Below are 18,010 nucleotides of genomic sequence, written 5' to 3'. Positions count from 1 at the left end.
CCATTCACACCTGAGCTTGGTGTTTTCATGCAGAAAAATCGTGCGATTTTGCGGCGTTTTTACCGCAATTTTGCGGTGGTTTTACAGCGATTTGCCGCGATTTTGTGCAGGGCAAAAGGTCACCAATGTAAAAAGCAGAAAAACGCCCAAATCTGCCTGATTCGCGCAACAAAAAAGGGTCCAGAACTTGTTTGAGCTTCAGGCATAGGGCTTCAGGCATTTTGGAGTGGAGATGTGAACCATCTCCATAGAGAATAATTGATTTTTTCCCCTCCAGCGTTTTGTAGCTTCAGGCGTCAAGCTACAAAACGCTCAGGTGTGAATGGAGCCTTAGAATGGTAGTCTTTTAATAAAGCACACTTGTAACACGATATCATGGAGAAGATATTCTTCTAGTGTGTATTTTATTTGCATTTACACTATTCCGTGTACATTCAAAGCACATGGTAACACTCAATTTTAGGTGTAAAAGGGCCTTCTTCTTGTCTTTCACACTAAATTGCATAGACATGAATCAGCCACATAGATAAGAATGGGATTCCTACTTGACATGAATTTTCATGCAGCAAAATGGAGGAGAGTTTTGCAGCATCAAAACAGACAAGTTTGAATAGGCCTCTACAATTATCTTTGCAGTACAATTGCTATTTTCTCATGTAGCCCAGTGAAGCTGTGTTTACTTCAGAAATGCAGTCATATATGGGATAAAGTGCAGTTTCACCTGCATAGGACTGGATATTTGAAGCAATTATATTTGCATTGAGCTATGGGAAATATGCTCCTTTAGTACATGTTATAGGTTTGTGTCATAATAATTAACAAAAAGTAAACTAAAATGAACTAAAATACAAATAAACAATACTGTAATATAAAATTAAAACTGAACATACATGCATAGATTCCTCCATCCATGCCTAACCACATGGATGGACGAATCTCCCCTGCCAGCTAGTATATTCTGACAGCCGGAAGACGGGACTGTCAGACTACCCAAATAGTGCCCACATCATATTGGATGCAGACACCGATGATTTATTAAAACTGAAGAGCCAAAAATCTGGTGCATGGTACCCAATCAGCTGTTAACTTCAGCTTGTTCAATTAGGTTGTGACAATAAAACCTGGAAGCTGATTGGTTTCTATGCATATCTGCCCCATATTTTGCACTCTCCAACTTTAGTAAGTCAACTCCACTGTTTGGCTAACAACTTTCCACCCAACTATCTCAACAAAAGTCATTTAAATAATCTCATTTCCTCAAGCCTGATGACGTTGATAGCGGCATCTCAAATTTCTGTATGGCAGCCTTAAGTTTTAAGTTTCAGGACAAAAACAAAAAAATGGACCCTAATATAAACCACGTGCTGCATGATATGGAGGCGATATATGGTTTCTCTGCCTCCTTGTGTTTAATTAAGTACGTGATCACGGTGGGAGGGTATAACACAATCCTTTATTCTGCCAATAAAAATGTTCCTTTTTCATATACCCATTACAAACAAATCAGATACTATTCTCACTTGGGAGGTGGAATACAAATGACACTGTACAGGGAGTTATATAAATCAGCCCTCTTATTTACTGTGAATGTCTGAGGACAGAGCTGCTAGATTTCTTTTCTTACACTGAAATGAACCTAGTTCTATACTGTATTGTTTGCACAATATTACAAACACTTTCTAGAGGTATATATATATATATATAGTGTTACAATTTGGAACATGACCTTTAGCATTATACGTTTATGTTGGGAGGTGTGGTAGGTGTGTGGAATAAAAACGAGTTCCTATATAATTTGCACATTTATAGAAAACGGAGAAATAGGTGGAGCTGAAAGATTTCATAGAACAATGTGTGATATACCTTACTGAGTAAACCCTTTATATACAGCTTAGCTTTGTGGGCTTGGCACCCCAATTTGTAGAAACAGCATGGAGTAGGAAAAACCAGACCGCTTATAGTGAGGAGGACCATAAGGAACCAGAAAGCTAGCCACTTAACTGGTGCAAAGCACATTCTTATTCTAACTTTCTTAAGGCTCCGATCACACTGGCTTAAAAATTGCTGCTACTACAGGAGGTTTGTGTTTTGCCTGTAGAAGCAGCTCAATGTTATCCTATGTGTCCATGCACATTAGGACGATTACAGGCATATTTTAGGCTTAACGTTTAGAGGCAGGAAAAAGAAAAACCCTTCTGGTTTGCGTTTCTGATTGGCAGAAAAAAATGTAAAATTCTCCTAAACTTGCCTAAATGATGTACACAAAGCGCTCTATATGAGCGTTTTTCTTTGCCAGGGAAACTGGAGTTTTTTAAGCCCAGTGTGAAAGAAGAAATTAAGTACACATCTCATTGCCATCACAAATCCCCCAAACAAGGAGTTTATTCTTTATTGTAAGATAGAGGGTAGAGCATGCAGATCATTCTTTTATTGGCCAACAGTATATCCAGCTACAACTTGGTGACAGAAGTAAATATCTATTGATTATTATTTAGTTTGCCTCATCTATGTACATGGCAAATAATAATGGATAGTAATGCAGTTTGTCCTGTTTTCCTCTATCATTGTCCATTATATTCTCTGTGTGTGGATGCAAATACCGTCCATATTGCCAGTATGTTATTTTCCTCCTGCTGCATTGTGGTTTGCATGGTAATCACTGATAGCACTTGAAAGCATATGCATACCTATAAATAAAAAACAAACTCATAGACAATAACCACATAAAGCCATATTAGTGATTTCTATTCTAATTGACGGTAAGGATTAGTCTATGAAGGAAATATATTGCAGTATTTTGTCTTGCACATAATTAGATGATTGAAGTAAACAGCTCTGCTTTTTTCAACTATTTTTTCATTAAATCAGTCCCATGGGGGTCTCTTTCCTTTCCTCCTCTCCTGTCTGTAAGATCTTTGGTGATCTAAGGGAGGATTTCTCTTCTCTAACTGAGGGTACAATGATGTAATTCATAAATATCTTGATACTAACATTATCACAAGTTTGGCTCATACAAAGTTTGATACTAATTCAGAATGTACTCCACCTTATATAGATAAAAGGTGTTAATTAAATACAGATATGTTATAAATCTCAGGTTTGTGCATTTCATTTTGGATTGTCCAATTATAAGGTTATTTTAGTCTGAAGTTACCGGTTTTCTTTTACAAGGTTTTTGTTCTCCGGTTTGTCTGTGCTTCACAAACGGGCATCTTAAGTATACACAAAGCGATTTCCACAAACAATACCTAAAATTGTTTATGCCTCGGACATTTATCTGTACTAGAAAACTTACTAATGCAAATTACCCCAACACATTGGGAATGTTCAACAATCTTTCAAATTGGTGTGCCCTAAAAGAAACTGCCCAGACAGGTTTGATAAGGTATATCTATTAACGTTTCACTGTCACGAAAGGCAATCCTTCCAAACTGGGCATGTATTTACGCAGTTGTGAGGTTATAACTGTTGGGTTTTCGGTAAATAGTTATTATTATTATACAGGATGTATATAGTGCTGACAGTATACGCAGCGCTTTACAACATAAGGGCAGACAGTACAATTACAATACAATTTAATACAGTAGGAATCAGAGAACCCTGCTCCTTAGAGCTCACAATCGAAGAGTTTTTACTTCTTAATGATTAAGTCTTAAAGCATATGTAAAGCCAAAACTTTCTTTTGGTTTTAAATAGAGTGAGAAATGATTAGAACCTCTGCCAGTTTTTACTGCTGTCTGTATCTCTGCTCAGGGAAATGCATTCCATCTATGTGTTCTACTGATCATTTTCACTGAGGCTAAACATGAGGGAGAATTTAAAAATTTTGAGTTGTCACTGGTACAGGAATAGAGGAGAAATTTTCCAGTGGAGGATTTCCTTCACTTTGAAGGCATTTCCTCTTACTTCCTGACGTGTTATAGGACAAAAAGGGGAAGGGAAATCTCGTATAAAAAACTAGACAGCAGTTTTAACCCTTCTCTACTATATTCAAAACTGAAAATACTTTTTTTTTTTGGCTTTAGATATACTTTGGTGCAGCTTTGCATAGAAACCAATCAGCTTCCAGGCTTTGTCATTATACTGCGGCAGGTCGGCACGTTCCCGCGAGCTGTCGTAGCTATACGTCGGCCCTTTAAGCTGGGATAGCAGGCACGCATGTGCTGCCAGAGGCGCGTTTGTACACCTGCTGCACTATGAGGGAACCGATGCACGTGGCCGGTGGTCGCGATGACTGCCGGCCACGCACGATCACGGGCATGAGAGCCAAAACAGGGACATGTGTGTGTAAACACACAAATCCCTGTTCTGTGAGGAGAGGAGAGACAGATCGTTGTCTCCTACTAGCTAGGAACAACGATCTGGCTTCTCCTCTAGTCAGTTTCTTCCCCCTACAGTTAGAACACACACTGAGGGAACACAGTTAACCTCTTGATCGCCCCCTAGTGTTAACCCCTTCCCTGCCAGTGACATTTACACAGTAATCAGTGCATTTTTATAGCACTGATCACCGTATAAATGTCAATGGTCCCAAAAATGTGTCAAAAGTGTCCGATCTGTCTGCCACAATGTCGCAGTCCCAATAAAAATCACAGATCACCGCCATTACTAGTAAAAAAAATAATAATAAAAATGCCATAAAAATGCCATAAATCTTTCCCAAAGTTTGCAGACGCTATAACTTTTGCGTAAACCAATCAATATACACTTATTGCGATTTTTATTACCAAAAATATGTACAAGAATATATATTGACCAAAACTGATAAAGAAATTTGATTTTTAAAAACATTTTTTGGGGACATTTATTATAGCAAAAAGTAAAAAAGATTGTCGCTCTTTTTTTTGTTTATAGCGCAAAACATAAAAACCACAGAGGTGATCAAATACCACCAAAAGAAAGCTCTATTTGTGGGAAAAAAAGGACGTCAATTTTGTTTGGGTACAGCGTCTCATGACCACGCAACTGTCAGTTAAAGCGACGCAGTGCCGTATCGCAAAAAATGGCCCGGTCAGGAAGCGGGTAAATTCTTCCGGGGCTGAAGTGGTTAAAGTGATTCTAAAGGAAATAATTTTTTTTTTAATTAAAATAACAAGCATGTTATATTTACTTGCTCTGTGCAATAGTTTTACACTAAGCAGCCCCGATCCTCCTCTTTTTAGGTTCCCGTTGGTGGTCCTGGCTCCTCCCCCCTGCCGAGTGCCTCCAAAAGGAATCCTCCTGCTATAGGGGAATTAAGGCAGGCTCACTCCCGAACTGCGCTCTGTGTGTCCATTCACATTCAGAGCACGTCTCTGCCCCACCCCCCGCTCTCTTCTTATTGGTTCACTGGCAGTGATTGACAGCAGCAGGAGCCAATATTGCTGTGAGGGCCAATCAGGAGAGAGAGATCCAGAAGAGCCGCTGCTCTCATGCACATTGCTGGATATGGACGGGGCTCAGGTAAGTATTAGGGGGGCTGAGGGGTGCTGCTGCACCCAGAAGGTTTTTTTACCTTAATGCATAAAAATTAAACTTGAGCCTTTAGAATCATTTAGAATCATGGAATAAGCTGAAGTTAGAGGCTGATTAGCTACCATGAACAGCTGCACCAGATTTTGCACTCTCAAGTTTTAGTATACTCAATCCCTTTATGTGCAGAGACAATTAGAATTCAGTTTGCTAAAGTCAGAACAGTCTGCAGTAAAAACTAGCACCAATTGTTTCTACTTTTTATTCAGAAAAATCAATAATAAGTTTATTAAAATAAAAAAAAGGGGGATCTGTATGTTTAAAACCTAGTATAGGACTACATGGGAGATTTTTAGTCTCAGAAAAAAAAATCCCTTAGTACAAAAAATCACCATCTTGGGCTACTGTGGGATGAGAGTAGATGTATAGGGTTTGAATGGGAAAAATCACCCAATAATCTCCTAAATGAGCAATTGTAAACAATGAAATGTCTGCTCCTGTTTAAAAAGAGAAAATAGGAGATTGATCGCCAACAGATTTTGGTATAGAATTCAATTGCAGTATTTTGCGATTGTGGAAGACTAATCATTCAATTGAGATACAAAATAAATTTATGTGTATCAAATCACAATAAAAATAATGTAATACAGTCAGTCTCAGGTTTTACTAGCGTTTAAAAAATTGGCCTTTCCGACTGGGCATTAGGCTGCTGACTGGGTGCATATTGCTTTTGTGTCCCCTGTTAATTTTTTTTTTTTAGGCAGATGAGAGACTAAAAAAGGATGAGGGGGAGTAGGACTGTTAAGTGAGCAGTTGTCCATGCATAGGTCGATTTGTAGTGCATATGAAACAAAATAAAACAATATAAAGTGCAATATAAGTGCATTTAAAACAACTCTACTCTTCTCTTAATCAGTCTCCCAACTCTCAATCTCTATTTTTTAAAAACATAGCACTGGAGAAGTTAAATGAACAATATCTATTAAAAGAAGTCATAAGTATGTTTGGCTTCATTAACAGGAGGAATAGGGATGAGTTGTAAGTCCAAAAATTTCTCTTTGCTGAACGATAGACATTAGCTGGGAGTCAGCTGTTAAAAAAATAATTTGTGCAGATTTTTGCACCTGATGTACACATTCACTGTCTTACCTTATCAGCATTCATAGTTCATGAAATACAGAACTACTTTAATATTTTCACAAAATAAAAAATCATCTAACTTCAAAACATCACTTTAACTGAAATAATATATGCTATACCTATTTGTGCCATTTAGGTGATTACAGTATCATGGATTTTAGGGCCCATTCACATCCTGTGTTTGCTGTGGTGTTACACAATTTTATAAGGCAAGTAAACACATTATTGTCTATGTAGGCTATTCTAAATATTGTGCTGCTTTACAAAGCAGTAAACTTAACTCAGAACTCATGCTAGTTTACTAGTTTACTAGTTTACTAGTTTACTAAAGGAGCTGAGAATCTTCACTCAATAAATTGAGTGAAGTTTCACTTAAAATACCCAATCATGTGAAAAGCAAATTCCTTTTTATTGATTTCATCTGCTCATGATTGGACATGCAAAGTGCACACAGCTACAATTTATTGAGTAAAAATTCCCAACTCCTTTAGTAAATCACCCCAAACATACATTACAGGGACTCATAGTAATGAATAGTTACTCATGATCGCGCACGTTAATGAAAGTTGAGTTATGCATCATATGCCTTTACCGTATAGGCAAGATTTTTGTAGCCTTTCACAAAACATAAATCCAGTGTAAGAGCGCATACAAAAATGTTGTTATAAAAATTGAGTTTGTGACTCTTGCGACTCTTATGCCCCATACACACGGTCGGATTTTCTGACGGAAAATGTGTGATAGGACCTTGTTGTTGGAAATTCCTGACCGTGTGTGGGCTCCATCACACATTTTCCATCGGAATTTCCGACACACAAAGTTTTAGATCTTGATATAAAATTTTCCGACAACAAAATCCGTTGTCGGAAATTCCGATCGCGTGTACACAAATCCGACGCACAAAGTGCCACGCATGCTCAGAATAAATTAAGAGACGAAAACTATTGGCTACTGCCCCGTTTATAGTCCCGACTTACGTGTTTTACGTCACAACGTTCAGAACGATCGGATTTTCCGACAACTTTGTGTGACCGTGTGTATGCAAGTTTGAGCCAACATCCGTCAGAAGAAATCCAATGGATTTTGTTGTCGAAATGTCCGATCAATGTCCGACCGTGTGTACAGGGCATAAAGGTGTGCTAAATTAATATAAAATATTTATTTAAACCTATTAAGGGAAAAATAGAATATCCCCTTATCTTTTTTATTATATAGGTAGTTGTCATGTAACAATATATATTAAGCTCATATAATACTTTTTATTATTACCGCAACATGACAGTAATAAAAATATTTGTCATCGGATGTAAAGGCTGAACACAAATTTAACAGATACTTTAACTCTTTGTCTCCTACTAGGCCACTGTTTTATTTTATACCAATCTCTCTATATTGTTAGTGTCTATATAGCATGAGATCTGAGATGACAATATAAAATTATCTACACTGGCCTCCTCTATGTGTTGAAAAAAAAAAACATAGTAATTGGTGAGGATGAAAAGTACACATAATTGATATTTTAGATATGTTCAGTTGTGAGGTGGCTTACTTCTTATAGCTGGAAGGTAAGCTTTGAAGACCAATCACAGGACTCCTGAGGGCTCTCTAAATACTTGCCGGACAGTTCTAAATTGATTGTCATTTAGCCCAGTGAACAATTACCGCTTTTGACAAACGATGAGTGAGCTAACTCATTTTTTATTCTTAGAAGTAAGAACACTTTCATGAATTAATGCTTTGGTTTCAGTAGATTTGAGAGATAAAGCCACTGTTATTTGTATCCTTAACAACAGTAATCTGCTGGTATTCTAGGACTAAAGCAGGCTTTTTCCTGCCTCATTCTATTAATGCAACATAGGGACCTGATTTACTAAAGGAGTACATTTAATATTGGTCTTTGTTTACTTCACCTACCCAATCAGTCTAAGGGGATACAAATAAAAAAATTGCAATATATTCTGAATTGTTTACATGAAGTAAAGCCCTGTACACAGGATCAGAAAATCATACAAAAAATACAGATCGAGAGGCGATTGTATGATAATCTGCTCGTTAGTACACAGCTTTCGTCTGAAATTATAGGAAGAGACAAACACAAAAACTTTTCCCATACGATACCAGATCGTAGGATTTTCGTTTAATCTGTACAGTTTTCATCCAAAAATACAATACAAATACACTACAACACATTACATCACTTCCAAATTGTTATTCTGTAGTACGAGAATTTTCGTACTTTAGTGACCTCTTCGTTTTCTATATGGATCTAGCATGCAAAAAAAAAAACAACGATCATTGGTCAGATAATCTTATTGTGTGTACTAGGCTTTAAACGCTTGGTGGTGTAAACATTTCTCGACCATTAAAATAGCCCTAGATCTTTTTTAAGGAGTAGAAGCATATTTTGTCCAGGCTGAAGCTCTTCAGGGCATCGTATACAAATCAGTTTGTGAGCTTCTCTCTAAATTACCTCCATTACATTGCTAATACAATGCAAAAAGAAGTGCAGAGCTGGCGTTAAATACATTTATAAAGGCAATTGCTAAAAATGCACGTCAGGAAAATCCTGTTGCCAGAATGACTGAATTTATAGCATTTTATGTTTCCTAAAAAAGCATGCAATTCTCCAAACTGTCTTTATTACATTTGGAATGAATGCACAGGGAAACTAAACAAACAAGGACTACGTTTTGTATACATTGTTTACTACTAATGACATAGGTAGTTGATGTAATTTCAGATTTGCTGATATAGTAGTACTTTTTTGTCTTTTAGTATTATTATTTATTTTTATGTATTTTTAGAAAACATCAAGTAAAAAAATAAAGATGTGAACAAATCCTATACATAATTTAATACTGATATAGGTATTTAGAATTACGTGGCTTACAATTATGTAACAAAAGATGTGACTCATATGATAGGGATATACAGAGGACCAGGATGTTGATGATTTTTTTTTTTTTTATAAAAGTCTACTTTTATAGCAGACAAAATCAACAAAAAACGAATAAGGGCTCAATGTAGCTACTAAAAAAATAAGACTCAAAACTGCTTTCAAGGTCCATAGTAAAATGTGTTATAAAAAACTGGCTTTCTTCTTGAACAAAACCAGGAGTTCAAATTAAAAAGGAAAATCAAGAAGTTGTAAACCAGGTATATGGTATTTTAAAGCCTAAAGAAGGCGAGTGAGGTCAAGCAATTGGGTTAGCTAAGAATTAGAGCATTTAGTTGTCCGACCAGCAGATCCAGTTGGATACAGGTTTGTCTAATTTTACTCTCCTTAAAGCACTAACATTTTAAATGCATTTTTTTTAAATAAGAGGTTATTACCTGAATTACAATAACTATACATGTAAATAAAGTGTATCCCTAGTCAAAACCTTTTTTATTTTAGTTTGGGATGGAGTGGGGAAGGGCTAGACCATCTGCCAAGTTTTTATTGGTGTCTATATGCCCATTTCAGAGATTCTCTCCTCTATTTGTACCAGTAACTATTGTCACAAGAAATACAAATGAGGGGAAATCTAAAACTTTAGAGCTGTCCCCAGAACAAGAGGTAAAGGGAAATCCTCCAATAGGGACACCTGTATTGGGGACAGCTGTGTAAGAGAGGAATTTCCCTCACTTTGAGAGATTTCCTCTTACTTGCTTTTGCATCTCTGGGGCAGGAAGTGAGGGGAAATTTCCCCAATGTTATGTGGGTAACATCAAATAAACTAGTAGCTGTTTAAATCTTCCATACTCTATCAAAAAATGGTATAAATACACTTCATTGTGCAAATTTAGCTAGGTCATCTCCTTTATAAATATGTTGGTAACTTCTGAGGTGAAAGAGAAGACAACAAAGCCTGATAAAATTTTGCAACCCTACAATATAAGAAATAATATGGCAATACCACTGTAAAGATGTTGTATATTTAGTTGGCCAATCTAAATTGTGTGAAATGCCTCCTAAAAAATATTCTCTGAGATAGTGCCCTGTGGTCAAAGCAGTGAGATGATTTATAGGACCACGTGATTGAGGCTGACCACTGAGAATACGATTTTTCAGAATCAACTCTAATTTTTTTAATCAAGGAAGTTTAGTAAGGGATGTTATAGCAGAAAGTAAACTATAAAACAGTTCTTACCCAGTTTCAAATAAAATCATAAAAGGATGCAAACATGAATATGGTGGTTATTGAAATGAATGTCATTCTGTTGTTAAGATGTTTATAAAAGTCTTTATTTGACAAGTTGGAATTAGTGGAAGGTTTTTCTTCAAAGTTCAAGTAGTGCAGTACAAGTGCTAAGGTTACATCAGACATTTTCAGCTCTAATAATTCAATATAAATAGATTAAAGAAGACTTTTTCTGCAGTGCTGACAATGTGAAAAGTTTGGACTGGATTGTATTTTGAGCGAGGAGGGTAATCAAGTAATACCAATTTAGGATAGTGCACAGAAAGAAAAGATATTTGGTTTGAACATATCAACTTGGTTTACATTAGTTTTATCATATTTTTAAATTGTATACATACATACACATACATATGTCCAATACATTCTACAGGTCTGTGTATATTTTTTCCTTGCCTTACACAGTAATTAACTTTAAACCTATAAAACAGCAAGGAGGTATGTAAGAGTAATGTAATACTATTAGGGTATTTAACATTTTATATGTGGTTATTCTTTGCTTTTGAGATCCTAGATCTGTTAGATTCCTTTGAATATTCAGTAATATACATAGAAAAAATTAAGAGGCATGCCAGAATTGGATAATTATTGTAAACACAGCCATATTCACTAAGCTGAACATTTCAATGAAAACTCTCTTCCCTTTATAATAAATTAGTCCTTAAACTGGTTGGACTAGATTTACTAAAATGAGTGGTAAAGTCAAGTGAGGTGAAGTGATCCTGGACCTGATTTACTAAAGTGAAACGAGGTGAAGTGATCCTGGACCTGATTTACTAAAGTGAAACTAAAGTGAGGTGAAGTAAGTCTTTGTGCACATGAAGTCATGCGCAAGTAAATTTGAAATAACACAGCTTATTTTTTGCTTTATTGGATATTGGAAGTGAACACCCGTCCTTGTCATATTACTTTGCATTTCCCGTTATTAACTTCACCTTTTTTTCATATTTAGTTTAATTGGCACTGCTATCTGTAGATTATCAATGACAGAGAACAGTGGGGAATAGAGTGCAAACTTCCAATTTAAGATCCTTATAATTGTAAACTGGAATAATGTTTTGCAGTTGTTTACACCAGTTTTTTCTATACTATGTAAGGTATCTTTAGTCAATTATTATAGCCACATAAAAAAAAAACTACTACCTTACCCTATTCCCCCCATGATCTTTCACCTTGCTGGTTTCCAGTTGTAACAAACAGTTTGATGAAGCGGGTCTACTGTTGATGCCCCTCTTGTCAAGGTCGGTAATCTCAGTAATTATAGTAATCAGTGCTGGTACAGTAGCCACAATATTGGGATGGGAAGTGGTGGCTGTTATGCTCTGTAAAAACGATAGGATTTTCTGACAACAAAATCCATGTTTTTTTCGGACGGATGTTGGCTCAAACTTGTCTTGCATACACACGGTCACACAAAGTTGGTCGGAAATTCCGAACGTCAAGAACTCGGTGACGTACAACATGCACAAGCTGAGAAAAATGAAGTTCAATAGCCAGTGCGGCTCTTCTGCTTGATTCCGAGCATGCGTGAAACTTTGTGCGTCGGAATTGTGTACACACGATCGGAATTTCCGACAACAGATTTTGTTGTCGGAAAAGTTGAGATCCAGATCTCAAATTTTGTGTGACGGAAATTCCTATGGAAAATGTGTGATGGAGCCTACACACGGTCGGAATTTCCGACACCAAGGTCCCATTGAACATTTTCCGTAGGAAAATCTGACCGTGTGTACGGGGCATTAGAGGTATTTGTATTTTGTTTGGTTGTGTGCGAGTTGAAGCACATGCTGGCTTTTTATACGTGTTGGGTTTTTAGGGGATGTGAAATAATTGGGTCCCCCAAAAAAAGAGAGACTTTCATTATGGCATTGTGGGAAGGACAGAGACACAAACTACTACATGAGAATTTGACTAAGAGGTACAAGAGATTGACAGATTGTGCATCCCCCTACGGCCTACCCTAAACCATAATACCAGTTCAGGCTAAAGTTGGACTAGTAGGGGTTTAGAATACTGCAAGTAGACTTTTTTTTGACAGCCAAACTTTTCTCTTGGTTTATATTTTTGCATTTTAATCTGAACAGTGGACAGTAAGCTCTACTGCACACCATCTTTGCTATGTTTGTGTAAATTGTCATTATTGTCGTATTTTACATTTCAGTGTTGCTAAGTTGCAATTTTATAACCTCTCCATTCTTGTGGATTTAATAATGGCTTTTATTGGTGGGCCACTTTGCTTCACATTTTTTGGAAAGCCCCTTCTTAAAGGACCCAATAAATGTGCACTGATTTGTTAAAAAAAATGTTTTTCAAACTCTTTGGGGTGGCAAAAAGTTAATTTATTCCAGGTTTATACAGTGTCATAAAAATATTGATCATAGTGACCAATTACTTTTCTATTTTGGTAATGCTATTTGATTTACTGAGTTTTCATCAAACTTCTGGTTTATTGCCAAAAATTTCTGAAATAGCCAATAGCCAATAGGTAATTAGCAGTAAGAAGGGTCGCTGGTTCGAATCCCGACCACGACACTACCTGCCTGGAGTTTGCATGTTCTCCCTGTGTCTGCGTAGGTTTCCTCCGGGTACTCCAGTTTCCTCTCACACTCCAAAGACATGCTGGTAGGTTAATTGGATCCTGTCTAAATTGGCCCTAGTATGTGTGAATGTGAGTTAGGGACCTTAGATTGTAAGCTCCTTGAGGGTGTAGGGGTGTAGGGACTGATGTGAATGTATAATGTATATGTAAATCGCTGCGTAAATTGACGGCGCTATATAAGTACCTGAAATAAATAAATAAATAAAATAAATTCAAAGGGCATATCAGTTTTTTGGAGGGAGTGGGGAAGTTAACCTATCCTGGAGACAACATAAGAAGTAATAACTGAGGACAAATGGCCAGGTATGACTGGAACATGTGTACCCCTGGAAAATGTATCTTCTATTCCTGTTCCAGGGACAACTGTAAAATGTTGTTATACCCATCATTTTCTGTATGGAGACTGTGGTCACCAGTACAAAATGAGGGGGTCAATTGCCACAGCAGGGTCACAGACAGAATTGCATATTTAAGGCTTTAGATATACTTTACGTTTCCTCATAACCAACTTTGATGCATTCTGCAAACGCTGGTTTTGTGGCCAGGTAAATCTCAGTTACTTTTAACAGTGCAAATTATTTTAATTTTATTGTTAAATAATATATTATATATGTTCTATTTCCAAAGGTGAGGAGAATACGCCAGAAAACTATTTGCTTCAGGGACCTTTTTCAAGGAAACCTAAACGAATACGAACTGCTTTCTCTCCCTCACAACTGCTACGCCTTGAAGGAGCATTTGAAAAGAACCATTATGTAGTCGGAACAGAAAGGAAACAGCTTGCAAACAGTCTGTGCCTCACAGAGACCCAGGTATACAGTACAGAAATGTAACTTTTGTTTGCTCAGAGCCTGAAGGCGTACGGAAAATCATACAAACCTATTTAATTTACACATTGAATCCCACATACATGTAAAGAGCTTAAAGGCTTTCATTAAAATTCAGGTTAGTGCTAATATGTGGTGATTACACATAATATACAGTAAGTGCTCTTGGGGCTTGTGCCCTTTTACAGAATTTTACTATTCAGTTTTATTTTTCTGCCAAGCTAATATTGTTATTATTGTTAGATCTTTGTGCACATTTAAGGGGCTATCTAGGTGATCATCTGGGACCAAGTAAGGGGAGGACTGTAAGGGTGCACAGAGTATTTGTTTACAGAGAGCTTCTCATTTCAGTATTTACCTGACTGTGAAGCCTTTCATATACCGCAGTTCTGACAGTCCCTCAGGTCATGTACTACAGTTGTAATTCTGCATATGGTACTTTAGTCAGAAATGAGGCTAAACAGATCCTTTACTGATCAAGAACCACTGCGAAGCTTGGGATCAGGGAATAACATAAAAATATACAACTAAAATAATGGAAATGTATAATATTCTGGTATACAACTATTTTTGGAAAGTATCCAGTTTGATTCTTGAGTCCTGGTTTTAAGTTTTTTTTGTTAGGGTTGGGTTATAAGTTTTTGAGTTCTGCATATAGAACATTTATAAAATTGTATATATACTGCAGCAATGCCGCTACTTCGAGAGATGGCAAAGACAAGAAAAATAATAATATTGGTCCATTGTTGTTTTAAATTAGCTTTCAACTTTATTTAATTTTATTTTTTCTTTCTGTAAGAAAAAATTCAAATACTGTAACAATAAAATACACAAAATAAATTAAGGAGGAAACCATAAATACAAAGAACACTTTTCTAAGCAACGTGGGAGGGTTTACTTATAGCAGAACTAAACTGCCAGATGTTTGGTGTGGGAATACTTAAGGTACATACACTATATTACCAAAAATATTGGGACGTCTGCCTTAACAGCTTTAACTCTTCTGGGAAGACTGTCCACAAGGTTTAGGAGTGTGTCTATGGGAATGTTTGACCATTCTTCCAGAAGTGCATTTGTGAGGTCAGGCACTGATGGGGACGAGAAGCACTGGCTTGCAGTCTCTGCTCTAATTCATCCCAAAGGTATACTATTGGGTTGAGGTGCAGGCCAGTCAAGTTCCCCCACCCCAGACTCGCTCATCCATGTCTTTATGGACCCTGTTTTGTGCACTGGTCCAAATCATTTGGTGGAGGGGGGATTATGGTGTGGTGTTGTTTTTTTAAGGGGTTGGGCTTGGCTCCATATTTCCAGTATATGGAAATCTTAAGGCATCAGCATACCAAGATATTTTGGACAATTTCATGCTCCCAACTTGGTGGGAACAGTTTGGGGATGGCCCCTTCCTGTTCCAACACCAGTGCACAAAGCAGGGTCCATAAAGATATAGATAAGTGAGTTTGGGTTGGAAGAACTTGTCTGACCTGCACAGAGTTCTGACCTCAACCCGATAGAAGCGGAGACTGCGAACTATGCCTTCTCGTCCAACATCAGTGCATGACCTCACAAATGCACTTCTGGAAGAATGGTCTAACATTCCAATAGACACACTCCTAAACCTTCTTGACAGCCTTTCCAGAACAGTTGAAGCTGTTGTAGCTGCAAAGGGTGGGCCAACTCAATATTGAACCCTACAGACTAAGACTGGGATGCCATTAAAGTCCATGTGCATGTAAAGATATGACAATATAGTGTATTATGTTAGACTTACCTTCCACTTTATCCTTCCCCAGCAATGACATCTCTGAGTTCTCCCTCAGTGCTCCAGTGTTTCTTTCTTTGGCTATTGATTGGCCACCAATGTTATAACTACTCCTTTGCATGCTTGGTAGAATTATATCATCCCGGCACACAGCTGCACTCTCAGCATCCTACAGATGTCAGGAGTTAACACTACATTGCGCATGCACAACAGGCAGCGTAGGAGAAAGGGGAAGGGTTTTTTTGCAAAAAAACACACAAGGTGGCTGATTTACTAAAGGAGATATAAACTGTGTGAGTATTCACTTAAATTAAAAAAATCTAATTTCTGTTTACTTATTTTAATTTGATGTCACATTATTGCATAATGTAATTAAATATTCACACATTTTATTGGTATTGATTGTCGCTTCCTATAGTAAATCAGCGCAATAGTTTCTTCTGCCAAGAACCCCACCTCCTAGAATATTTTCAAGCAGATTTCACCTAAGCAAAAAACATGACAACCCTATTAGCTGACTCAATGGCAAAATCAATAATTTTGTGGTTAAATCAATTTGGCAAAAATTGCTCTGCTCATCCCTACTGAATACTGAAAATCTCACTCTTTTTGTAGGTAAAGGTATGGTTTCAGAACAGAAGAACAAAACACAAACGTCAAAAGTTAGAAGAGGAATGTCCAGACGCACAGCAAAAAAGAAAAAGCACTCAGCATGTCAGCAGATGGAGAATGGCAACCTGTCAGGACAGCCCCAAGGACATTGATGTTACCTCAGATGAATGACATCACAGGACATACAAAAGGCACATTATACATGCAGACTATCATGTCAGGTGACTGTATGCCAACTGCAGGAGATGAAGTCAAAATATACTCCACTTGCCGCATGAACATTGGGTCTGCGACTTCATTACTTTCACCGGCAATAACCAGGGTCTTCTAGATATCTATTTGTCCTGCAAATCATTTGGCAAAATACCATAGCACTGGCCAAGCATAGTGAAACGCTCTACACTTGAATGCAATATAAACTGAATCCAATGGATCAAGAACTCTCAGTTAAAAGATAACAGAACAGCAAAACTCGTACCTCAGGAATCCCCATTGTGTACTAGATAGAGTTGATGTAAATATATATTTAAACATGAATATGTGGCAATAGGGGGAACTTATTAAATATGTACAAATATGCTATTATTGTTATTTATTGTCCTCAGGGCACATGAATGTTAATTTAGATAATGGGAATGAACACTGTCTTGCTCATTTAAAGCTGAACTCCACAAATTTAACTCAGCAAATAATGTCTAAATACAAGAGGCATGTGTATTCTTGATTTGAATCTTGGTGTAATTGTGTATTTCTTCCAGATCTGTGCAATAATCCAGCATGAAACTTTGCCTCTGCGAAGGAGCTTCTTTTAATAAAGACCATTCACTGCTGCTCTTTCTCCTTGTGCAGGGTGAATAGTCTTGTATCTGCCCCTCCTGTAGTTTTGTGCAGGCAGTCTATAGGGGAAGAGCTGCTGGACCCCCCCAAACTGCTCTTATCTCTGCCCAGGCTATGTGATGATGTCACTGCTCATTTTACAAGGGAATAACTGGGTTTGCAAAGGCATTTGGAGCTCACAAAGTGGATTTAAATTCTTTGTGGCTAATGAGGAATATATTTCAACGAAGGTTTTTTTGTCTGGAGTTCAGCTTTTATTAGTGTGCTATCTATTTACACATATACATTAATCCAAAGAATCCATTTAAATTTCACTTTCCTTTTATTAAGCAGGTGAATTCTGGTTGTTTTAGGTTACTGCAGACTGTACATAGTCATTGCAATTTTAGCTGCCTTATCATTTGAGACTATTAACTTCATATTTCGATGCTGCCTTAAGTATCATTGCATATAACCTGTTAAGTTTAACTGGCCTGCAGAGTACACAGAGTTTAGAACCATGTGTACTTTGGTACAGATCAATACCTGTTCCTCTCTATCCAGGAGAAATGCTATAGAACAGAGGTGCCCAACTGGTGGCCCTCAGATGTGGCCTGCGACCATC

General features: G+C 37.2%; 1 protein-coding gene across 1 annotated transcript in view; it reads left to right on the top strand.

Moving 5' to 3' along the window:
- LOC141134542 (homeobox protein EMX1-like) overlaps positions 1-17,200 on the top strand; it is a 36,588-nt gene extending 19,388 nt beyond the window's left edge. Inside the window, exons 2-3 of the mRNA XM_073624043.1 lie at positions 13,999-14,183; positions 16,573-17,200. Of these exons, the coding sequence (XP_073480144.1) occupies positions 13,999-14,183; positions 16,573-16,740 (353 nt within the window). The 3' untranslated portion in view covers positions 16,741-17,200. The remainder of the gene's footprint in view (positions 1-13,998; positions 14,184-16,572) is intronic.
- Positions 17,201-18,010: the final 810 nt, after the last annotated feature.

Source organism: Aquarana catesbeiana, linkage group LG03 (genome assembly GCF_042186555.1).
Source record: "Aquarana catesbeiana isolate 2022-GZ linkage group LG03, ASM4218655v1, whole genome shotgun sequence".
NCBI classification, from domain to species: domain Eukaryota; kingdom Metazoa; phylum Chordata; class Amphibia; order Anura; family Ranidae; genus Aquarana; species Aquarana catesbeiana.
The sequence above is the reverse complement of the archived record's forward strand: the minus strand, read 5'-3'. Positions and strand labels throughout refer to the sequence as shown.